Consider the following 25,698-nt stretch of genomic DNA (forward strand, 5'->3'; position numbering starts at 1 on the left):
AGGGCTGTCTGGTTAGGCTGGCCTCTGGGCACACCTGTGAGGGCTGTCTGGTTAGGCTGGCCTCTGGGCACACCTGTGAGGGCTGTCTGGTTAGGCTGGCCTCTGGGCACACCTGTGAGGGCTGTCTGGTTAGGCTGGCCCCTGGGCACACCTGTGAGGGCTGTCTGGTTAGCCTGGCCCCTGGGCACATCTGTGAGGGCTGTCTGGTTAGGCTGGCCCCTGGGCACATCTGTGAGGGTTGTCTGGTTAGCCTAGCCCCTGGGCACACCTGTAAGGGCTGTCTGGTTAGGCTGGCCCCTGGGCACACCTGTGAGGGCTGTCTGGTTAGCCTAGCCCCTGGGCACACCTGTGAGGGCTGTCTGGTTAGGCTGGCCCCTGGGCACACCTGTGAGGGCTGTCTGGTTAGGCTGGCCCCTGGGCACACCTGTGAGGGCTGTCTGGTTAGGCTGGCCTCTGGGCACACCTGTGAGGGCTGTCTGGTTAGCCTGGCCCCTGGGCACACCTGTGAGGGCTGTCTGGTTAGCCTGGCCCCTGGGCACACCTGTGAGGGCTATCTGGTTAGCCTAGCCCCTGGGCACACCTGTGTGGGCTATCTGGTTAGCCTGGCCCCTGGGCACACCTGTGAGGGCTGTCTGGTTAGGCTGGCCTCTGGGCACACCTGTGAGGGCTGTCTGGTTAGGCTGGCCTCTGGGCACACCTGTGAGGGCTGTCTGGTTAGGCTGGCCCCTGGGCACACCTGTGAGGGCTGTCTGGTTAGGCTGGCCTCTGGGCACACCTGTGAGGGCTGTCTGGTTAGGCTGGCCCCTGGGCACACCTGTGAGGGCTGTCTGGTTAGCCTGGCCCCTGGGCACATCTGTGAGGGCTGTCTGGTTAGGCTGGCCCCTGGGCACACCTGTGAGGGCTGTCTGGTTAGCCTAGCCCCTGGGCACACCTGTAAGGGCTGTCTGGTTAGCCTGGCCCCTGGGCACACCTGTGAGGGCTGTCTGGTTAGGCTGGCCCCTGGGCACACCTGTAAGGGCTGTCTGGTTAGCCTGGCCCCTGGGCACACTTGTGCGGGCTGTCTGGTTAGGCTGGCCTCTGGGCACACCTGTGCGAGCTGTCTGGTTAGGCTGGCTTCTGGGTGTGTGAACCCAGTTTATACTGACTGCGGTATGAAGATGCACTCAGTAGCATGTGGGAAAGCAAGCTGAGAGTTGAGTGCTGTTTCTCTCTGCTTCCTGGCTGTGGAAGCAATGTAACCAGATTCCTCGAGCTCCTGCCTCCGCAGCTCCCTCCCCATGACAGTCTGTGACCTCAAACTGTGAGCCAGAACCTCAAGTTCCCTTTAAGTTCCGTTGATCAAGATTGTTAACACAGTAATTATAAAAGCAACCACTGTAGGTGGATAATCTTATTTTTATTTTACAACCTAGAAAACGATGACTGCCTCTCTCCAGTGCAATAAACAACTAAAGTTTCTGACACTAGTACAGACCGAGGACAAGGCAGTGGTACAGGAAAAAAAAAAATGAAGATTAAATGAGCATCTGTGTACTTAATATAAACAATCAATCTCATATCCAGGGGTTGATAGGATTCAGGTGGCTTTAAGAAAACTCTGGCCGCCAAGCTTATGAAAGATTCCTGCTCCCATTTAAGAACGAGCCCTGTGGATGCTGTAACTAGGAGAGATCTCGTCTATGTAAGCTGGGTAACCGAGCCACGGCATCGTGCCACCTGAGCCCCCACCTTTCCACACATCAACCTCTTACCCTTAAATACCAGCATGGACCATTAGGAGAAGAGGGCTGCCTGGACAGTTCCCAGAAGATGTGCCGACAGAGAGGACAATACAGAAACAAAGATGATGCGTCGATCAGAAACTAGGGAGGGAGGGGAAAAGGACACGAGGGAGAGAGAGTGGATGGCAGAGAGACTAAGAAGCACAACGGAATAACACAATGGCAACCAACAACCTTCCCTCTCCTTAAACTCAGCCGCTTTCCACTTCTACGCCAGGCACCCTCTCTCACTACAGAAATGTAGAGCGGGGGGAAAAAAAAGTTTTGGAGATGGGTCTCCCTCTGTAGCCCAGGCTGACCTCGAACCTGCAACCTTCTCAGACTCCCGGGTGCTGTGACTACAGGTGACTGACTACAAGACCCACCTGGGACGCACCGCCAACCTTCCCGGCAGTCCAGGAAGGCATGGACTCGGCAAGCTGGACTCACCCTGTTGAACACCGGCAGCATCATATACAGCTTCTCCTCCTGCTCTTTCTGGGTCATGTGCCTCGGAGGATGGCACAGCTCGGTGAAGAGCCGGCGGAGGTGCATCAGGCCCAAGGCGTTGTCCTGCGGGCTGCACTCCTCCTGCCGAGGCCGTCCCATGATCCTCTTCACCATGTTCATCTTGGCTGGTGGGTGAAACACGCTTCTGTTCCTGCAGGAAAATGTCAGGACATGAACAGTCAACATGGTCCCGCCTTGCCTCGGACAGGCAAGCATGTGAGCAGTTTGAACAATCTTCTTTAAACGGTTTTCCTCTTTAAATGCAGGGCTACTGTTGATAAACCCCCAGAACAACCCTATGAGCCACACAATCCCAACTACATACAGCTCCGAAACTTACATACAATATAACGGGGGTGAGTAAAAAAAAAAAATGCTTCTGACTCATATAATAGCAAATTCAAATCATAAAGGGATCACAAACTTTATTACTACCATGTGGCTTAACAGCTATGCACATGGAAAAAGAAGAAAGTCAGAAAGCGAGCCCTAACCTCAAAACACCCAAAATCAAGATCCACAAAGTTTCTAGTTTTGATGCTTTGATGTGAAGAATTTTGAGCAATTTTTGAGTCTAAAAACACATGAGTTAAGTGTAACGATATCCCCTTTCATGTTGTAAATATAAAAAGATTGATTTTGGATGTTTTGAGGTTAGGGTTCCAAGCCCGTTTCTTAAGTTGACTTGGAAACGTTTAACTCTTATTACTTCATTACAGCGATGGACATTTTTAAAAGAAATAGCAAAGAAGCCAATGGACCACGTGTGTAAGGATGGCTAACTCTGAGGCTGCGCATTTCGGGTAAGGACATATGAGTGGACAATGTGCAGTTATGTACAACAGCATGGTGGACCCACAGTCAGTAAACTAAGCACTGACTTCAACCACACTTGTAGAAAGTACCAACAGCCACTCAGTCCCTTCCAGCTGTGCCGGCAATTAGCTAATCTCAGACACAAAACCAGGAAGTCTAACAGAGGAACCAGGAAGTCTGGGAGAACACCAGGATAAGGACAATCTGGGTGAAAAGCAGGTTGTTAATGGCCTGTTAGAAGGGGACACGGTCTGCTTTTATTTACGTGAATGGCTCCATCTACGCAGGGACTGAGCTGCTACCCGCCACTCAGTTCCCAGAACTCTGAGAACAAGGAGCTGAAGCTGTTGTGGGGGTCCAGCCACAGGCTTGCATCTGGCGCTCTGTCTCCCATGAGGCAGAAAGGCATGAAGAAAGGGCGCCTCCCAGGTGAGGGGCAGCCATGCTGTCCAGAGCTCTGCCTGGACTGTGCTGAGGGTGTGTGGCGTCCCTACTGTGCCCTAGTGCCCCGCTGCAGGAAAGAGTGCTGGGACAGACAGGCAACAGGAGGAAGACACTTAACTACAAAGTAACAAACAAAATCAGTCCACTTTCAAGGCTGTACAACATACTCATTTTTGGAAAATACAACTCAAGTCTGCCAAATGTTAATAAGAAGATTTCAGCAAATACATTCAAGAGGCCTAAGAATGTGCTGGTATTCTGCAGCCCTGAAAGCCTCTACATCACAAATAAAATTGGAAGTGATCACTAAGTACACACACTGGGCGGCTCACAACTACCTGTAACTTCAGTGCCTCCTTTTGGCCTCTATAGGCACTTGCACACATATGGTGCACATAAATACACACACACACAAACAAACTCTTATTTTAAAAAACATGGTGAGGACCTGCACATCTATGCATTTAGCAAATAAATATTGATTACACCATCCAGTGCTACCACTATAGGCACAGTGCTGTATGGCAGACGTCCAGAACTTTGCACCCTCGATCAACAGCTCCTCCACTTCCCCCCAAACTCTGGACTCTGACAACCACCATCCTACTTTTTGACTGTTGCTGACTTGTCATACAGTCAACATACTGACAGCATACAGTATCTGGACTTGCAAAGCCACCTTAATTCTCACTCAATATAATGTTCTCAAGGCACATCCGTACTGTTTGCAAATGAAAGGCTTTCTGTGTTCTCTATGGCTGAATAATATTCCACTGGCTATCCATACTAACGCCGTTCTCTTTGACTGTTCTACGGCTGTTCAGGGGCAGCAGGGCCAAGGCAAATGATAAAAGACAGCATTTGATTGGGGCTTGCTTACAGTTTATGTAAGCAAAGGTTCACATGATCATCAGGAGGCAAGGACAGCACTGGATCAGGAACTGATCCACAAGATGGTAGGTATGTAGGTAGGTAGGTAAATGATTGAGAGATGATTGATAGATAGATAGATAGATAGGAAGGAAGATGGATAGATGGGTGTGAGGATGGATGGATTATATTTCCTAAACAGTCTACCAACTGATAATCAAACATTCATATATATGAGCCTATGGGGGCCACTCTCATTCAAACCACATGAGGAGGCGTGTGGGTTGTTTCTATATCTTGGCTATTGTGAATAGCCCTCGGGCAAGCATGGGAATGGAGGTTCCGAGATTGATTTCTTTGCAATATCTAGAGGTAGGATTGCTGGAACATTGCATTTATCAGTTTACATTCCTACCAACAGTGCACAGAGGCTGTCTGTCTTTCTTACTCCTGGCCAATAAGACAGCCACCTTACCAGATACAGGTACAGGTGCAGCTCATGGTTTGGGCTTGCATCTTCTTGATACCTGGGTGATGCTGAACATATTTTCATATAAACCTCACTCATGGGAATGAAATATTTGTCCAGATAATTTGCTCAGGTTTTAATTGGGTTACTACTAAATTATTTCAATCTCTTCTATATTTGAGATCTTGACCTCTTAACAGGCACACGCAGGTACAGGTATTTCCTCCTACATGGAGGCTGTCTGTTCACACCTGATTATCCCCTCCTGTATGGAGGCTGTCTGTTCACACCTGATTATCCCCTCCTGCATAGAGGCTGTCTGTTCACACCCGATTGTCCCCTCCTGCATAGAGGCTGTCTGTTCACACCTGATTGTTCCCTCCTGCACAGAGGCAGTCTGTTCACACCTGATTGTTCCCTCCTGCATGGAGGCAGTCTCTTCACACTTGAACGTTCCCTCCTGCATGGAGGCCTTCTGTTCACACCTGATTGTTCCCTCCTGCACAGAGGCTGTCTGTTCACACCTGATTGTCCCCTCCTGCACAGAGGCTGTCTGTTCACACCTGATTGTTCCCTCCTGCATGGAGGCTGTCTCTTCTCACCTCAATGTTCCCTCCTGTATGGAGGCCTTCTGTTCACACCTGATTGTTCCCTCCTGCATGGGGGCCTTCTGTTCACACCTGAATGTTCCCTCCTGCATGGGGGCCTTCTGTTCACACCTGAATGTTCCCTCCTGCATGGAGGCCTTCTGTTCACACCTGATTGTTCCCTCCTGCATGGAGGCCTTCTGTTCACACCTGATTGTTCCCTCCTCCATGGAGGCCTTCTGTTCACACCTGATTGTTCCCTCCTGCATGGGGGCCTTCTGTTCACACCTGATTGCTCCCTCCTGATTGTTTCCTTTGCTGTGCAGACAGGTTCACATCTTATACATGCTCATCTGACTGCTTTTGTTGACTATACTTTTAGTGTCATACCCAACATTATTATTTCCTAAATGGATAGCAAAAAGCTTTTACTTGCTTTTCCCTAGTAGCTTTTGGGTTCTAGCTTAAAGTATTTCGACTTGGTTTTCATTTGTTTGTTCTTTGATTTTCCAAGACAGAGTTTCTCTGTGTAGCCTTCGCTGTCCTGGACTCACTTTGTAGACCAGGCCGGCCTCGAACTCACAGAGATTCACCTGGCTCTGCCTCCCAGAGTGCTGAGATTACACACCTGGATCAACTTGGTTTTTACAGATCCTGTAAAGTAAGAATGCAATGTCAGTTTTCTGTCTCTGGGTGCCCACTTTCCCTAAAAACATTTGTTACAGAGACTGTTGCTGCTCATTATGTGTCCTTGGTACTTTTGTTGAAGGAAGTTGAGTTTGCCACTACCCATGAGCTTATTTCTCACTCTTTATTTTGTCGTTCAGTTCTACTGTAGGTTGGTGATATATTTTGGAACCAGGAAATATAAAGTCTCCAGCTTTGTTCTTGTTTTTTTCTTCAAGACGGCTGTAAGATGTGAAAATCTCTAGGGTTATGGGAATTTTAAGATTTTCATTTTGACTTTATTTCAGGCAAGAGTAGATCCTGTCATGTTGAGCATCAGCCTCTGCCTTCAGCCTGGATCGGAGTCCTGCCCGCCTCCTGCACAGCTGGACAGCAGCAAGGACCGGCTCTCCCACTTGCTGCTGTGGCTGTTTATTTGGGGGCTTTGTTCACTCTCAGTTGTTTATTCATCTCTGGTTTTGTGAAGAAGGCCATTTTGATTTGGATAGCAACTGAACTGATTCTACAGCATGTGAACGTTCCATTAACCCATCCAATGCACGAGCACAGGCCTGCTTTGCCCTGTGTCTTCCACCTCTCACCAGGGCTCACTGCAGAAGTCTTTTACTAGAGCTTGTTCCTATGAGTCATATAATTTTTGCTGTACTATGAATGTTAACTGTTCCCTCTCTCTAATGACGTTCTCTAGGAGACAAATAAATGGACTATATTACCAGAGGGGACAAAAATAAGGCTGGAGGGGACTCTTGGCCTTTCAGATCTTACTATGTTCTGATCACTGCCCTTACTATTAATGCATCTATTTTAGGTAACTCTTGGAAACTGTGATATTAATGTTTATTTAACATAAAGGAATAATCGGATTCTGAAAATTTATTAGTGATAAATTAATGTATTTTCACTTTAAAAACAAGACCACAGAAGTAGGTGCTTAACTCTACCTCCAGCACCCAGAGGCTGAGGGAAGGAGGGGCATCTGAGGAAAGCAGAACTTCACGCTGAGAAGCAAGCAGAGGGAAGAGGAGAAACTCCACAACACTGGTCGAGCATAAGGCTCATAACCCCCTGGATCTGAGTTTCACCTGTGACATCTTCCTGCGCGGCCTTTGGTAAAACACAAACAACGTCTATATGATGTGCTAAGTGCTTTACTGACATTCAACAAATATTCATTTCTTCTGTTGCCATGGCCCCAACAAGTGCAACTTTTTGTTTGTTTGTTTGTTTGTTTTGTTTTTCGAGACAAGGTTTCTCTGTGTAGCCTTGGCTCTCCTGGACTTGATTTGTAGACCCAGGCTGGCCTCGAATTGTGATCCGCCTGCCTCTGCCTCTGGACTGCCGGGATTAAAGGCGTGCACCACCACGCTCGGCTAACAAGTGCAACTTTTTAATCAAGTAAAATATATAAATTCTTAAAAATGTTACAGAGACTTTCAAAATGAGGAAGCACACATATACAAATCTACACACACACACATACACACACACACACACACACACACACACATATATATACACATATGCACATATCCATCCCCAATGCTACTATTAGTAGTAGAGAGATAATAAGATGTTACTTGTAATATATTAGAAGATAGACAGCTGGAACCAATTCTGCAATGGATGCTCAGGAAGAGGCTTACTACAGCTTGGTTTGGACACAGGGTCTCACTGCTCTGTAGTCTACTCTGCTCAGGCTTGGCTAGACTAGACTCATGGCAAGCCTCCGGCCTCAGCTGCTAAGAACTGAGATTACAGGCCTGTGCCACCATGCCCAACTCAAGAGGAAAAGTATAAAGCAAAAGATTAGAGAGATGTGCAAGATTCACACTGGGAGGACAAACTGGGAGGAATTATATTTTGGGAGGAATGTTGACAGGTTTGGGTTTTTAAATTATGAAGATTATTGTGTTTAATAGGCTTTTCAACATAAACCCTAACTTTCCTCCACAAGAAAAAAGCGTTTGTACTGCCAACAGGAGGGTATTTAAGTGTCAGTGGGATAATGCGCCTTAATCCAGACAGTATTCCTTAATCTAACCTATTATGTTAATGCCTGAAAATCACTTTACACTTCCCCTCCCAAAATCCTTTAAAAGGATTTTCGTTATTTAAATGACAGAAGCACAGTCTGCACTTTGAATATCCCTGTCCAAACCTGAAACAGCTTGGCTAAGTTAGCCTTCATTTTAGGAGAAACCAAAACAGCTGCACCAAGGACCTGCAGTTCCTCAGGCACTTCCTCCTTTTGATTTTTCTAGAAAGAAAAAAAAAAATCAGCCTTTTCTTACTCTTGAAGAGTAAGGACAAAACTTTTAGAGGGTTCTGAAAAGTACATGTAAGGCAACAATTTAGTACATGAACTAGATACAGTTTTGAGCCACACTTTTCAAATTCTACATTGGTCCCTGGCTTGTAAGAGATGCTAATGGCCAGTGCTACTATCATAAACAATATTCAGAGTAGGTTAAAATTCTTGCTGGGCATGGTGGCCACTCTTTGAACTCCAGCATTCTAGAGGCAGAAGCAAGCAGATTTTTGTAAGTTCAAGGCTACCCTAGACCATCAACATCAAGGACTTCAGAGTGAGACTTGTCTATACTACTACTACTAATACTAATACTACTAATAATAACAACAACAACAACAGTCATCATCATCACCAAATTACTACTTTCTGAGACTGAACTTTTTGCCTTCCAATGGCCATCATCAGAGTTAGGCCAATGTAAGATGTTTAAAAACCATCCATTTCTTTTATAGGACAAAATAGTTAAGCTCTATTCCCTAACATTCTCCAAGCTAAACTCATTGCTCTTACAATTCTTTAAACATCTTTCCGGTGGAGGAAGCACACAAAAGAGACTCAGAAGCACCCGACAACACTCAGATATGACTGCCAGCTCAGAGCGGGTGCTGTAGACATCTCCAGGCTGGCATCCTCGGCTATGCCAGCTATCCTGCTATCAGGACAACCGTCACTGACAGACACCTCACAGGAACATTACCTTGATGAAGGTTAGTTGGTATTACTCATCCGTATAATTCAATTATACTACGAAATAAATGCTTGTGGTCAGACCTACAATTACTGGCACTCTATGAAAGTAAGCGCTTATATATTGTATCAAAGACTTACGAAGAATTGTTACAGTTCAGTGCTTATGTAATCCTGGCGGCCTGACACTGTATTCTAGAAGAATCTGCTGAAGTCCAGGTTAGGGTGTTCAGCCAAAACCCTTCTTCACTTTCATACCTGGATGAGGTCAACCACACTACTTCCCAATTTATAAGTTAGCTGTTGGGCTAAGGCAGAGAAAATTCTGTCATTCCTCATAGCGTTTAAGATAGATATTGTGACAGCGTGGTGGGCAGGCCTTTAATCCCAGCACTCCAGAACTGGGAGGCAGAGGCAGGCAGACTTCTGTGAAGCCAGCCTAGTGAAGCACAGATAGTTCCAGGCTTGCCAAGGTTACATAGAGAAACCCTGTCTCAAAAAACCGAAAGGTACTGTTAGGACTTCTATTTATAAATTTATAACAAAGCAAAAGAACAAAAATAACACAATAATATTATGACATACAAAACAAGCAGAAACAGATCTAAAAGAGATGTAAATAAACAATGAATACAAAAAGAAATGAGCTAGTGAAAAATAAGAAAAAAAATATTTCAGATTGTCTAATCAAGCCTTCGTACCCAGAATAGCTATGGGATCATTTTTATCACAAACCACAGGCCAATGTGTACCTAAAAAAACTGTCTGAACCTAGTGGCTCACTTGAATAAGCAAGAAGCCAGGAGACATGAGAACTGAGCCAGCGTGGGCTTCAGAATGAAAGCCTGTCTCTATAGAAAGCACAAAACCAATTAACTCAAGCAACAAGCTAGTGCAGGTAAAAGGAGCACATCGTTGTAAGTACGGTAAGAACATAAGAGCTCAAGCAAAAACAGAAGTATCTGTTCATCAATTTGATAAAACTTAGGGTTTACAAACTGCACACTTAGTAAATACAGCACGGACGGAGACATACAAACACTGTTTCCTAGAGGCTAACCACTGTCTTTGTGAGAGCAACCTGGAAGTTCCATGACTGGTTTCTCGGCTGGTACATCTTTAAGGATGCTGCCCCATAGGAATGCAGAGGTCACAAGCGTACCATACAAGGTGTAAAGTCATGTGAGTCATATGACCTTTGCTCCGTTATGACTTTTAGTAGGGCTGCCGTTACAGCTCAGGCTCCTTAGGACTCAGGGTCCTACTTATCCTCGCCTCCAGTCCCTAGGCTAACAGTCCCACACCACCACATGGCTGCCAACAGTAAGGTATGCTGTCACATACAGTTGTTAACTAGTAAGTGCTGAGAAGCAGCAGCAGGAAAAAGTTCAAGAAAAAGCAAAGCAAGTTTATCCTAACACAAAAGATCTGAAGCAAGATTCTCACCCTCACACAGGAAGCCACTGAGTAAACAGGAAAGCCTCTTTTTGGACTGGACCAAGGGAATGAAACCTGCTTCTCATCAGGAGCCCGTGTAGCCATGAACCAGTGAAAACCGTGGCGGCACTGTTTCCACAGCCCCAGTGGGGTGAGCTGCAGGAGAGAGCAGCCAGCAGGAAGGGACCAGCAGGCAAAACCTAGGAAGGTTTCAAGGGCAGCGCTCTCACAGCAGTCTCACACTACAGAGCAGGAAACCCCGTTTTTGCCTTTGGCAAAGGGTGGGAAGACTTTCAGTAAGAAAAGGTCCCACCCAGAATACTGGCCCCAAAGAAGGCCAGGCAAGAGAGCACCCCCCACTGAGGGAAGGGCCATTCCCCAACCTTATCACCAATGTCCCTGGGATCCGGAAGAAAGAAGAATAAATGTAATTTGAGAGTGCTGAGTGAAAACGTAAGAAGGGAACGGTGAGTGTGGTGGTGGTGGTGGGAGGTAAGGACCAAAAGCAACAGAGGAAAGTTACATAACAGACACAAGGTAGCCACAACTGCACAGCTGTAAACGCTGAAATCACTGTGTCACCATCAGTAACAAGCCATGATGTGAAAACCCCACAGCTGCACAGAGAGCATGTAGAGAAAGGAACTGCACATATATACAATACGAATGATTAAACATATAGCCAGGGTGGTGACACTTGACTATAATCGCAGCACTTGAGGGGCAGGGGCAGGTGTTAGCATCCTGCTACCTGTGATGCCATTGCTTACTTGCCACAGGGGCGTGGCCCTGCCCAGGGCTATATAAAAGGACAGACCTACCTTGCCCCTCTCTTACTCTTCCCCTCTCTTCCTGTCTGGCTCTGTCCCCCCTCCCCTCTCTGGGGTACCCCTCCCCCTTTCCTCCTCTCCCCATGCTCATTTAATAAACTCCTCTATAACATAATATCTGGCATCTGGTACCTTTGTTACCTTATCATCTTCTCATGTCATATTCTTATTTATTAGACATATAAGCAGGGGCAGGAAGCACCCCGGCAGCCTGCAGCCACTCTGATCTACACACCGGATACAGTAGCAGGAGCCTACCCAAGGAGACCTTGACTTTAAAAACAAAAACAAAAACAAAAAATAAAGTAGAGAGATGGCAAAAGGCATACCATCTTAACTTCAACCAAAAGGGAAAATGGAGAAACTAGACTAATTTCACAGATTGCCATCATTGGAAAAAAGGGAGGAAATATCCATGTTGGCAGTCAGCTCACCACTCCTGAGTGGGTGAGAGCTAATAACTCATGAGGCAAAACCCCACAGGACTGACAGCGAAATAAATAAAAGACATGGCTTCAAGCCTCAGGTCCTTATGCAGTATTTGATAGAGCAAATCCTGGAGAATTTCCATTTATTTTCTCTCTTGGTGCAAGCCTTTAATCCCAGAGTCAAGAATTAAGGAGAGAAACTTCAAGCTGGGCTTGCACGGTGGTGGAGCATCTGCTCAGTGTGCACAGGACCCTGAATGAGCTCTGCATTTCAAAAGATATATGCTCCAGGAAGTCTCTCCTAAACAGCGCTAGCAAGCATCTGGACCCACTACAGATATTAGGAACACTCTCTTCAGCAATACACAACACGGCTTCTCACATCCACACAAAACTCTCACTAAGACAGGCCTCACGCTAGGCAATAAAAACAGGCTGTAGGAAGGTTAAGGTCACAGAAATCAGACACAGCAAACCAGTGAGGGAAAAGTGCCAAATATTGGATGTCAAATACCATGCACGCAGTCAGGAATCATCGAGAACCATTTCAGGTGGGGGATGAGGCTCAGTGGCAAAGCACTTGCCAAGGATGCACAAAGCCCTGGGTCTGACCGCTATCTCACTCAAACAACACATAAACCGGGCATGGTGGCTATCTCACACTGGTAATCCGGCCCTCAAAAGTGAGTGGCAGGCGGATTAGAAGTTCAAGTCTCCAGGTTACATGCGGAGTCTGAGGCTAAACTGGGCTATAAGAGGCCATGTCTCCAACGCCAAAATCAAACAGAAACTTAGGCATGGTGGTTAGCACATGAGAGTCAAGTTCCCCTGGTGTTGAGTCAGGATGAGCACAGGTCCCCCATCAGCCTGGAGCATGTATGCATGTATTCTGCCTCAAACAAACAAACAGAAGCCAAAGAAACACAAAGGAAAAAGAAAAAAAGGAAGTCAAAAAGTGATAAATAAAACTAAACTACATCCTCCACTGTTCCTGAACTGCCTTTTGGATAGCAAAGCAGACACCACAATATGTTAATTCTCTATTCCTGGGAATACATTAAAACAACTCAACCTGGGCTGGAGAGATGGCTCAGGGGTTAAGAGCACTGACTGCTCTTCCAGAGGTCCTGAGTTCAATTCCCAGCAACCACATGGTGGCTCACAACCACCTATAATGTGATCTGGTGCCCTCTTCTGCCCTGCGGGTGTACCTGCAGACAAAGCACTGTATTCATAGTAATAAATAAATAAATCTTTAAAAACCCTCGGCCTAGTATTTCAAACTCGCTGCCTCCTCTCTCAGCAGCTTCCATTCCAAATCCTCCAAGAAGAAGTACCCCAGCCTTAGAGGAACTTTCAGTGCACACGGGGAGGTCCTGTTTTCTGCCCTCCTCAATTTGCCTACCAGCAAAGTTACACAGCCTTGCGGTCATCTTCTCAGGGCTAAGTAGTTCCCAAGCTTCCAGGCAGCTTTAACCCACCAGGACACGCTCCTAATAGTAGGACTTAGAATACTTTCTTAAGTATAGACCAAGATTCCTAGAGGAAAAAAAGACACGCCCCCTTTCCCACAGGATGACCAGACCTTCAGTGTTTGGGAGAGGCTGGTGTGTTGCAAGGTGCAAGCTCAGCTTGGGCCACCTCAGCTCTTACTAGCCTAGGTAGGTAAATCTGGAATGTGCAGAGACCACTAACTCCACTCACCAGAAGGCTAAAAATACCCTAGGCAGCCCCAGAGCACTCCCTCCTGTGAGTGCTGCCAGAGCTCACAGTAGCGGGACACAGGCTCTCAGTTCTGTTACTCTGATACCGCTCCAGAACAAAGAATCTGTGTTCCCAGGCTACGGCCACTCAGATGTGGCTCCAGGATAAACTGCCATAGGCAGGGGTACACAGTTGCAGTTGCTGTTGTTGTTATTAACATGACTATTATTGTTATTATTAATCTATTTAAGATACATTTATTTATGGGTGACTTTATGCTCACTAATGTAATAACTTCCTCAGTGTGGGAACCAGACCTTACTCAGGTTTATTACTGATAGTCTCTGATAGGCAAATACTTAAAAAGGTAAAGTGTCGTTTGTGTAATAAGTGGCAAAACCAGATTTTTCTCTCAAGTTATTCCAATCTCTGAGTAGGCCAGATTAATTGTTCCGTAAAAAAATTAAGTATTGTAGCATATAACGTTTTAAAACTTGTAATGTAATGTACCCTAGTTCTTATCAAATGAAAAACTTTAACAACACCCCTTAATTGCCTCCAGACTAAAAGCTGACTAAACATTCCTCCAAGTTGAAAGGTGTCAGTTCGCTTAAGGTCACTTCTTGCTATCTGATCATTGGTGTCCTTCCGTGACGTACGGATTCCCTCACGCCTCACTGTGGTCTCCACATCCTTGGCCCCTTGAAGAAGTCTAGTGTGCAGTGAAAATGAAAAGGCACATGTGGCAGTGCCGGCTGCTGCTCTGTAGGTGGGCAGCCCTGTGTGGGGCCTCGCCTGTGGTCCCTGCATTGGTGGGACTCACATACCCAGGACTCCAGCTACCTCCTTCCATGCTCTGTCTCACTAATGAGCCCAGCTGCCCCTCTCTGGAGCACTCACCCCAACCCCGCAGGCTTCACAGGGGAGTTCTGTTTTGTTATCATAGTGCACTGTGAAATTGCTATTTTGTCTTTTTCCAACATCAGACAAAAAAACAAAACAAAACAAACAAAAGGGTATGGTATAGGAGGCAAAGGTAATGTCCCACAACACCTGATGATACTTGGTAAGTAAGAAACAAGAGGGGCTGGAGAGATGGCTCAGAGGTTAAGAGCGCTGACTGTTCTTCCAAAGGTCCTGAGTTCAAGTCCCAGCAACCACAGTGGCTCATAACCATCCATAATGAGGTCTGGTGCCCTCTTCTGGCCTGCTGTCACACATGCAGACAGAATACTGTATAAATTATAATAAATAAACCTTAAAAAAGAAAGAAAGAAAGAGGCGAAAAGCAAGCCTTTAAGCCCAGCACTCAGGAGGCAGAGGCAGGTAGATCTCTGAGTTTGAGGCCAGCCTGATCTATACAGCTAATTCCAGGACTACAGAGTGAGATCCTGTCTCCTCAAGAGAAAGAAAGACACAGAGAAACACAAAGATACAGAGAAAAAGAGAGACAGCCTGATGCATGAGTAAAAGATGATCAATATTGTTGAGATGAATAAAGTAAATGTATCTCAAGGCAAAGATAAGTGAAGGTGACTTAAAATGAGTCAGTGCCAAGTGCCGCAATGCTCGCCCACAATCTCAGAGCTGGAAAACAAAAGCAAAAGGGTCCCTAACTGGAGACCAGCTTGGGCTATATACAGCAAGACCCTGGGCGATGTGTAATGTTAGTGCTTAAGAGGCTGAGGCAGGAGAATTGCAAGATTCAGCCAGCCCATCTCAAAAAATCAAAATTAGGAAAAGTAAATATGGGCCTGGAGATATGGGGCAGTAATTGAGCATCTGCTTCCTGTGCCTAAGACCCTTGGTTTAATCCACTGGTCTGTGGGTGGAGACGAAAGAAATCTGAGTTCACGGACAGCTTGCACTACACAGGGAACTTGAACCTGGGCACAGAAAGAACCTACGTGAATGCCTCTCTAGTCACCTAAATTGCTTTCAGAGTATTCACAAACTCCATGCAAAATCATTGTCTGCTTCAGCAAAAATGGAATTACCCAGTTTACTCATTTGCCTTTGTTTCCAGACTTCCTCAAAATATGTCTGCCCATTAAGCACTAAAGACAAAGCCTCGGCCACCAACAGTCATATAATGTGCTGTGGTCACTGCTGTGAATTCCAGCCACAAGGGCTTTGTTGAAACTGAATTCCTTAAGTGTCTGCTACATACAAAACATCACGGAAATGCCAGCTCCTCTTTACTCAGTCCACACCTTTCCCCAAAGTTTCAAACAAGTAGGTACATCCTCCTGAAAGTGAGTCAGCCCACCGCATGGTGAGAGGTCCTCAAGAGACCAATGCACGCGGCTCTCGCAACCTGCCATCCATGCTGCAACCTGGGCTTCCTACACAGAGGCTGTCCTCTGCTTGAAATTAAAACTAAAAATGTTTTAGCTGCCTCATAATTTATCACGGATCCTTGATTTCCTTAATCCTAAGGCAATTGTGAACACATAGGCACAGAAATTCCCTGGGTATTAATTCAAAGTTCCATGTCAAATGGGAGGGAAGGAGGGAGGAATGGGAGGATACAAGGGATGGGATAACGACTGAGATGTAATATGAATAAATTAATGAAATATATATTTTTTAAAAGTTCCATGTCAACTCCTCCTCTGTCTCTGAACCTCTCTGGGTTCAGCTCCATGGTCACTCACTTCCGCTTTCACCACCACAGTATTAGACACTAATGGACAAAGTAGTTTTTAAGGATTCTTGCTATGTAGCCACGCTGGACTCAAAACTCATGATCCTCCTGCCTCATATGGTCTCTTGAGTGTTGGAGGAAAAGAAACAACAAAGTTGGAAAATATTCCCTATGCTCAGGGTAAAAAAGAATGTTAAACTAGACACATACAGAATCAACTTTATCTGTACATCCAAATGAGCGAAAGAAACATTAATAACATACAAGTCCCAAACTGGGTAGAGAGGAATAACCTGTGACACCTAATAAGTAGAAAAGCATGAGATCCAAAACATACAAAGAGCACCTTCTAATCAATGACAGAGAACCCCACCCCAAAAGTGAGCAAAGCACAAATACACATTTCACAGAACAACAACAACAACAACAACAACAAATAAATAAAAATAAAAATAAAATCTCGGGAAAGCTGCACAACCTGGTTAATAATAAAGGAAATGAAAATTAATAAAACAAGTTTACAGTGGACCAAGATAAATCTTTTCCCCATTAAGGTAAAAGATCCACACTAACATAAAACAGATAAGGCCTCAGCCACAGTTACCTCCACCCTCATTGCTAGGATGTATGTCAGCTTCCATGGCAAAAACGATTTCGCAAGGCCAGATGTGGTGCACGTGTCTGTTTGTTGTTTGGTTAAGGATTTATTTTTACTTTATGTGTATAAGTGCATGTAAATGTACCATGTGTGCAATACCCTTGGGGGCCAGAAGAGGGCGCTGGAGCTCCCTGAAACTGTAGTTATAGGCCCCTGTGGACAAGTGCTCTTAACTGCTAAGCCATCTTTCCAGCCTTGGCACATTCATTTGATGCCAGCAGGCCGATCTACGTGAGTTCAAGGGCAGCCTGGTCCACACAGCTAACTCCATGCAGCCAGGGCTACACAGTGAGAAATTAAAAGGGCTTTGTGAATATGATGACGTCAAGGACCCTGAAATGAAGAGAAGGATGTTCTGTAAGATCGGGGCTGGAGAGATGGCTCAGTGGTTAAGAGCGCTGCCTGCTCTTCCAAAGGTCCTGAGTTCAAATCCCAGCAACCACATGGTGGCTCACAACCATCTGTAATGTGATCTGATGCCCTCTTCTGCAGATAAAGTACTCATATACAATAAATAAATTAATTTTAAAAAAAATCTGAGCCAGGCTGGTGTGAGCACAAAGGCAGAGGGGGGAGTGTGAGAGCAAGGTGAGGTGTGGCTGTGGAAGCCGGGTCAAGGAGACGCAGCCATGAGGCAGGAATGTGGTGGCCCACAGAGGCTGACAGGGGAGGGAGGAAGAGCCTCACAGCACACCATCCAACTCCATCAGAAGGAACACAGCTCCTGGACACCACATGTTGTACTGTTAGACTGATTTCAGACTTCTGACCTCAGGACTATATGATAAGAATTTTGTGCCGCCATTTGCCATTTAAGACCGAGGCAACTTCTCAGCAAGGGGAACCAGAAACAATACCAAAAGTTCAAGTTGGTGGAAAATTGTCATTTTTGAAGATTATTTTTTTCTTAACCCTTATCCTTCATTTATTTCAAACATAAGGATAAAGACAGGTCACAGTTACTTCTTGCAAGGAAGAAAGTCTATCTAAGGTAAATACTTGTCAGTGGACCCAGCCTCTTTTCCAGCATGTCAAATTACATCTCATTTACTGTGTGGGTATATCCATGAAACAGTTTTATAAAACTCAAATTAAAATGCAATCCTTGAGATCATAAAAGACTTTTTTAAGACCAGTGGTTAGCTGTTCTGTGTGTGTGTGCATGTGCATGTGTGTACATGCATACATGTGCATGTCCGTGTGGGAGTGTGCCAGAGTGTACATGTGTGTGGATGTGTGGGTGAGAAAGAGAGAGAGAACATGTACATGTATGTATGTGTGAGCATGTGTGTGTATGTGCATACATCTGTGTGTGTGTGTGTGTACAGTAGGCTTTGTAATTAAGAAAGGAAGCACAGAAGAACACAACAGCTGCCTCATGTAATCTGGAAAGCACTACCTGTGAGCAGGTGTTCAGCAGTACGAAGTGGCCTCTTCCCAGTCCTTACTAAGTAGCATAAGTCAGCGCTGAATTCAGCCTTCCCACAGCTCTGTAAGCAGGCTGTACACACACCCTACCTGTGGGTCTGCTGATCCAACACTTCATACCCCCTCAGCTGAAAATGCAGACACTGCTCACTGTCTAAGCGCCCCACTCCAAGCCTTGCCATCACAGCATGCTGCTAACCAACACAGCCAATCAGCGAGTCCGATCCACGAGGCCATTTCTCAACCTACCAGAGGTCAGTAAAAGCATCTTGGGACTTCTTAAGGGGATTTCCAGTGAACACAAGACTACTTCACATCATGTGTCATGCTGTGTTGTTGGTAATGCTGCTTGTATTTTAAAGAGTTTCTTTGAGGCTTCATAGTGCCTAATTTTTCCCACCCATGTGTCCTTGCTAAATGACTAAATAGTAGATTGTGTGTGTCTTTGAAATAATTTTGGTAGAGGATATACTGGAAAAAATACTCAGTCAGTAAGAATACTCCTTATCATCCACCCGGGGTCCGCATCACACACCTGTTAAGATAACGTGTTCAGGGCTAGGGAGATAGATTCATTGTGAGGTGCCCGCTGCTCAGGCAAGAGATGGTGATTGCATCAGCCAGCCAGTGTGTTTTCAAAACCCTTGTTAACACAGACACTACCTTAAATGCATTGCTTTCCTACCTTGCGGGGAAAGTTAGTCTTGTGCAACATGCGGGTCCTTTTAGAGGCCCATCTTCCTCTCGGAAGGACTGACACTATATAATAACATACATAAACTGTTTGTTAAAGGCTCCTCTGGTGGTGGAGAGCTGAGTGTTTCCTCACAAGCATTCTGTAACGACGTCAGGCACCATGGGCTAAGTAAGACCCTGATCATGCGCAGCCTTGTCCTCGGGCTGAAGGGTGAGGCAAGCCTTTCTGGTGTCTTCTATCAACAAGAGCTCACACAGAGCTTGGGAAAAGGGCAGAAGCAGACAAGTGGAACGAACATAGGTTAAACACGTCTGGTAAGTCGGCATTTGACAATTAAGAACAAATGATAATCTACTGAGTGTGTTTAAAGCCTGGGCTTTTGATTCTGAAGGCTTAGCTGGAAAACACAGGCTGCAACTGCTGTAACTGCTCACACCATCAGCTACCTTCGCTGAGGAAGCACATGTGACATTCTGTTTTAATGACCACAGCACAGTATCAATGTACGCTGGCCGCATCTCATGTTTAATATAGATTAAGGTGCATGCCAGAGATAACAATTTGTGTTGAACAAAACTAAAAGTGACAGTTTAAACTGAGCACCCAGGTAGGGGATACTTGGACTTTACCTCTTATATTTGGGTCTTTAGTTCATGGAGCGCCACCGGCCACTGTAGCTTTATACAGTCGTGCACTCAGCAGTATCCTCGAGGATGGAAGCTACAGCCACAGTGGTTGTGTCTCCCCTGTGTACTCTCTCCTGACCCTTGGCCGGTGTCTTCCTGTACCTGTCTGATTTGATTAACATGGTTTGATAGAGGCTTTTTCAGTTTAAGAGTAACCTAACTTAGCTGTCAAGTTTCCTGAACACCATGCCTTCGGACCTTCCCAACACGTGGTCAAGGGCTTAGCCTTTTAGGAGCTACAATGGCTCCTTAAACATACATACTAGAAATACTTGATCAGTGTCATTAAGTACAATTATTGTCCTCTGACTTCTCTCTCTCTCTCTCACACACACACACACACCAACACACACACATACATGCACACACACATATATGCACACACTCACACACAGAGAATAATAAAACTTAAATAAGTACACAAATGGTTTCCAACTTAGGATGGTTTGAATTACAATTGTACCGACTGTGAACTTTGGTCTTTTTTAGGCCATGTGTGGTGACAGGCCATGGTTCTCAGTCAACCAGCACATGAAGGAGGCAGCCATGAGCTGCAGCGCAGCATGTGGCCAAGGGAAGCCACTTAGGGAGGGACAGTCTGTGCTCTCCAAATGCATGGGGCTTCCAGCTTACTGCTGTCGTTTGATGCTGGAAAGGCTATTGGGAACCATCTGAAAAGAGAGGGACTCAAGGGAACAAGATACCTCAACGGTCTGTACTGGACAGCAACTAGGATTTACAAAGAATCCCCAAATCAGCAAAATACAGCAATCCTAATGAAGACAGGCAAAACAGGAAAACACCCAGGATGCGTCAAGGAAGTAGTCATCAGGAGATGCGGACAGCACCAGGCTGCGAGGGGACAGCAGAGGGCTACACGGGGACCCCTGCATCCTCAAGATCTCTGTATTCAAAGGAACGCCCATGGTATGGGGCTCACACAAGGACGTCACTGTGCTGTCGTCCTGGGGCTGGGGCCTGGAAGACTATCAGAAAGGCATCACCACTGAGAACAGGAACAGGAAAGCATATGGGACCGCGCAGTGGAGAAGGGGGTCTGCCGCCAAGTCTGACATGAGTCTGACAGCTGGGATCTACATGACCAAAAGAAAGAACTGACCTCTGCTCATCTGCTCACCTGCACGCACGCACACACATGCACACATAAGCACACACACATGCACACATCAGCACACACACATACACATAAGCACACACACGTATATACAGTCATATATGCACACAATAAAATGTAAAAGGTTTTTAAAGGCAAATAAAGACAAAAGAAAACCACACAACCATACGGGGCCATTAAAATAATATAGCTCATACCATTTATAATAGGAGTCCATAAAGAATATAGTGACAGGTAAAGAGAACTTTGAAAAATGGTAAATATTATAACATTAGTTTTTAGAAATGGAAAAACACACTCATAATATAATAATCTCAAAAACTACACATAATAACACCAGCTGACCACACCTGTTTTGGGAATGGCTGTGCTTGTCCCCCGTTAGTAAAAACTGAAAGTAGAGACTAAAGAGATGGTTCAGCAGTTGAGAGCTCCGGCTGCTCCTGTGGAGGGCCCAAATTTCATTCTCAGCTACACTATGGGCCTCACAACTGTCTGTGACTCCAGCGGCAGGGGATCCCACACCCCCCTCCTCTGACCTGCCTGGGCACTCAACACAGACATGAACATACCCAACAGACACACACACACACACACACACACACACACACACACACACACACACAAGCATACATATACACATAATTAAAAACTAAAGAAATCCTTTTCTAAAAGTATAGCTTTTTAAAGGAAATAATCCTTTTGTAATGCTTCTGAGTGCAGTTAACCCCAACAGATGACAGTTTCATGTATGAATTTATTTTTAGGGGGCTGGAGAGATGTTTCATCAGATAAGAGCACTGGCTGCCTTTCCAGAGGCTCTGGGTTCCAGTTCCAGGAACCTTATGGCAAGCTCACTCCAGTTTGGGGGATCTGACACCCTTCTGGCCTCCTCGGGCCCCAGGCAGGCACATGGTACATGGACATAGATGCAGCTAAAACACCCATACACATAAAACAAGCCTTAAAAAGAATATATTTGTATTAGACACCTAAGATTAAATATTTAAACAGCAAGTTATTTCTCAGGTTAGCCTCAACTAAATCATACTTAAATGAGGTAGTTCATAGACTTTTGTCGAAACTGATTATCAGCTATTTTCACTGAGCCTTTTTATTCCTTTTACTGCTCTAAAACTTAAAACTAATATGTATAAAATATAAGTTTTCTGTTCAGCAAGTAAAAAGAAAAATATTACATCTGCAGATATATTTAGCCTCAAGTAGCTTGTTTGTTTGTTTGTTTGTTTTTAAACCTGGTGCCCTGAGAATCCTACAAACAAAAATAAATTCAGGATGGGCATTTCTGTCCTTTGGGGAAGGAGAAATGACTCTCAGCCAGTGGTGACAGCTTGGCAAGTGTCTGTCCTTAGGGAAACATGGTCCAGCTCAGTGACCTCAAAGAGGGAGAAGGGACAAACCTGTCAGCTCCCTCAGCTCCCTCAACTCCAGGAAGATTCCTGCATAAGGAAGAAAAAGGAATAAAACTGAGTGCTTTAAAATATCACCTAAGGACACTGGAGAGATGGCTCAGAGGTGAAGAGCACTGGCTGTTCCTCCAAAGGTCCTGAGTTCAATTCCCAGCAACCACATGGTGGCTCACAACCATCTATAATGTGATCGGGTGCCCTCTTCTGGCCTGCAGGTGTACATGCAGGCAGAATATTGTATAAATATAAATAAATAAATACATCTAAAAACAAAACCCAAAAACAGCATCCAAGCTGGGATACAGAGGCAGGCGGATCTCTGTGAGTTCGAGGCCAGCCTGGTCTACAAAGTCAGCCCAGGACAGCCAAGGCCACACAGAGAAACCCTGTTTGGAAATAAATAAAATAACATTCAGACAAATTGTGCAGTGCTCAATGACACAATACATCTGATCTTATACTCCCAGGACAAGCCTCCCCCTGGTCTCCAACAACAACAAAAACCAAGCCCATTCTGCAGTGGTCAAGAACCCCAGCTTGGCTTTGACAGGTTCCTTTTGCATTTGCCAGCCAGCACCAACTTCAGCATAGTCTCCCATTTGTACTGCGGCTGTGTGCTGAGACCTGTGGTTCTAACACCCTTTACAAGGCGGTAACTGCTCCCTGGATAGGCAGATCCCTGGGATACGGTGAGTACCGCCCAGCAGAAGTCACAGCCGACTGCCAGAAGATGCCAGCTCCCTGGAGACAGAATCTGGGTTGGGTGCTGAGGGATGAAGGGGCAATGCCCCCTCAGAGCCAAGCAAGCTGCTGAGGCAGGGCTGTGGGTGACAGTGTTTCCTGGCCTGTCCTCAAACCAGTGCAGGCCATCAGATATCTGCAGCTCTGCCTCTGCCTGTTAATTACTTACACAATCTTTTCCACTCACCGGCTGGTAACCAGTCTTCCCAAGTGGACATCACTAGCTACTCTGCCCTTGACTTGTTTTAAGTCTAAAGGGACCACATCTATGCTTAGTAGCCAGGCTGGTGCTGGCCCCAAGGGAGCTCTCGCTTCCTGCCTGTGGGTGAGTTTTCATTTGGGAAGTGCAGCCTAAGATCCTCAGGCACACAGTGCTAGGTCTTTCCACAGAAATGGACTCATGTATTTACTGTCCAACATGACCAATGGAGAAACACACTCAGAGAGGCTAAGGCAACTTGCCAGGAAGACTGAAAAACCAGCTTTAGGGAAAAGTTTAAGGTACAGAACTCCGGGTCCCACTTGTATTATTAATTGGAAGCTAAGTCAGGAATAGCTCTCTCCTCCTTCCCTCCCTCCCTGCCATCTCCCTCCCCCCCCCCCCCCCCGCACTCTGTGCACGCACACTCCCCTGAAAACATGTGTAGATGCCAGAGGTTAACACAGGGTGTCTTCCTCAACCACGTCTCCATCTTATGTTTTTGATAGAGTCTCTCACTGGCCCTGGGGCTCACTGATTGGATAGGCTGGCTGACAAGAGAGCCCTTGCATCGGCTTGTCTCCCAGAACGGGGTTGCAGGTGCACACAGCCCCACTGGCTTTTACATGGGTGCCAGGGTCTGCACTCAGCTCTTCATGCTGGCACAGCAAGCCTCACCCACTCAGTCATCTCTCCAGCCCAGGAAATAACTATTTATTCAAACAACAGTGATCTTTGTTTCTTGTAGCTAATCCTAGCAAAGACAGTATGACTTGTTTGTCCTTTACTGCTCAGATACAATCATCACATCAAGTAATTTTAGTTAAAAGCTTTTACACACACACACACATACACAGAGGCGGGGGCAGAGACTGCCTATGGCTGGCCCTCTGTTAACTCTGAGTATCTTCCAACAAGGGTGGAGCCAGCCTGGTAACAAACAGGAACTGTGTCATGAGTAGACTTTCGAGAGAATTCCAGTATGCCCACACACAGCTGACCTTCGGGAAGTGTTCTGTACACCTGACTACATTTTCTTCAATCTTAAGAGTTTCCTGTTGTTTTAGCTCATTTCCCCTGATTTTAGCAACCACGCTCAAATACGAATGACATTCAAGATATTAAGGAAAAAATTCCTTGGTGGAACCCATTGAGGGGAACCACAAATAAAAAGACACTACTGACAGTTAAACATAATGATAATAGGCTACATAATTTTAAAAGTTCTTACAAATTTCTTCATGAATAAGAAAATGAGATTTAAAACTTCGGGGGCGGAGGACTGACTCCCCAGCAACAATAGTAACTATTGGCCTTAATATTCTAAATAATCACATTGATTTAAAAATGAAAGCCAGGCTCCATGAACTGTCTACCCTAAATATCTAGTAGCAGTGCAAACACAGAAGGCCCTTTGGTCTGCGAGCTCTGGACCTGTGCTGCTGGGGCCAGATCGCATTAACCCATCCAGGCCAGTGAAGGGACTGGCTCAACTCTCAGAACCCAGGCAGCCAATCACTTGGAACGCACCAGGGCAGATTTGCAGCAAGTGTCAGCTCTCCCATCTTTTATCCCCAGAGAGCATCCCTACACACTGTGCTCTGCCCCCCCCCATAAGCCTCCCTCCTTCCCTCCCCCCCTCCCTCCTCTTTCCTTTCTCCCTCTGATTTTTATGCTTTTCTTTTTCAAATGCCTTGATTAAAATTATTTAGATTTAGCTTCAAAGGTTATAATTATGACTAAACAAATTAAAGTACTCACAGAGGAGATGGGGCCTGGACCCCCACCCCCTTACCCTGGTATAGCCCAGCCCTGCCACGTTTCTTGGTGCACATTTTTATTGCTTTCTGTGAACATTCTGTCTAAAGTTTATGTTTTCCTCAAAAAATCAACATAAAAGTCCTCAACAAACATAGAACTGAAGCTTCAAATCTATTGAAACAAGACGTGTTCTATATTATCCGCAGCACTACACATTCACAAAGACCTTCTGCGTTTAACTATAAACCAATCCCAGCTCTGTTTTACCAGTACGGTAAATTCAAACAGGAGATTCTAATTTCTCTAAAAAGAACTCAGAAATAAACTGGACACAATGTTTAAATGGTCTCAGTATGTGACACAAAATTCCTGGTTGGAGTCACTAAGATCTCTGTTAGCTGACTAGTAGAAGGTGGTGGTAAAAAACGGCCCCAAGGAAAGAATTACAAGAAAAGCAAGCAAACCGTCCTAGACCACACCATCCCCAGTGTTGTGAAGAGAGATAATTCCCTCTGCTTTACATAGAAGAGTGGGACACTGCAGCACATGTGCGGGGCCATCACACAGTGCATCATCAGTGTCTCCTTAGAACACAGATGTAATAACAGCTGATCTCTGTGTGACTTAGAGCTATGTGAGAAACGGATCCATTACTGTTGCTTTCTGAAGTGCTAGCATCAAATGCAAGACCTGTGCACAGTAAGCAAGCACCACACCAGAGGCCACATCCTCATCCTGTGTCTTCCCTTTTAAACTTCGATACATGGTCTTGCTGA

The 25,698-nt window shown here is 45.6% G+C and overlaps 1 protein-coding gene across 8 annotated transcripts in view; it reads right to left on the reverse strand.

Moving 5' to 3' along the window:
• The window catches only part of WDFY3 (WD repeat and FYVE domain containing 3), a 237,044-nt gene that overhangs the window by 149,047 nt on the left and 62,299 nt on the right, over nucleotides 1–25,698 (reverse strand). For all 8 annotated transcript variants that reach the window (XM_084759373.1, XM_084759375.1, XM_084759376.1 and 5 more), the window contains one exon: nucleotides 2,211–2,421. In XM_084759373.1, the coding sequence (XP_084615499.1) occupies nucleotides 2,211–2,390 (180 nt within the window). In that variant the 5' untranslated portion in view covers nucleotides 2,391–2,421. The remainder of the gene's footprint in view (nucleotides 1–2,210; nucleotides 2,422–25,698) is intronic.

The sequence above is a fragment of the Acomys minous genome (genome assembly GCF_964271855.1).
Source record: "Acomys minous genome assembly, chromosome: 15".
Classification (NCBI taxonomy): domain Eukaryota; kingdom Metazoa; phylum Chordata; class Mammalia; order Rodentia; family Muridae; genus Acomys; species Acomys minous.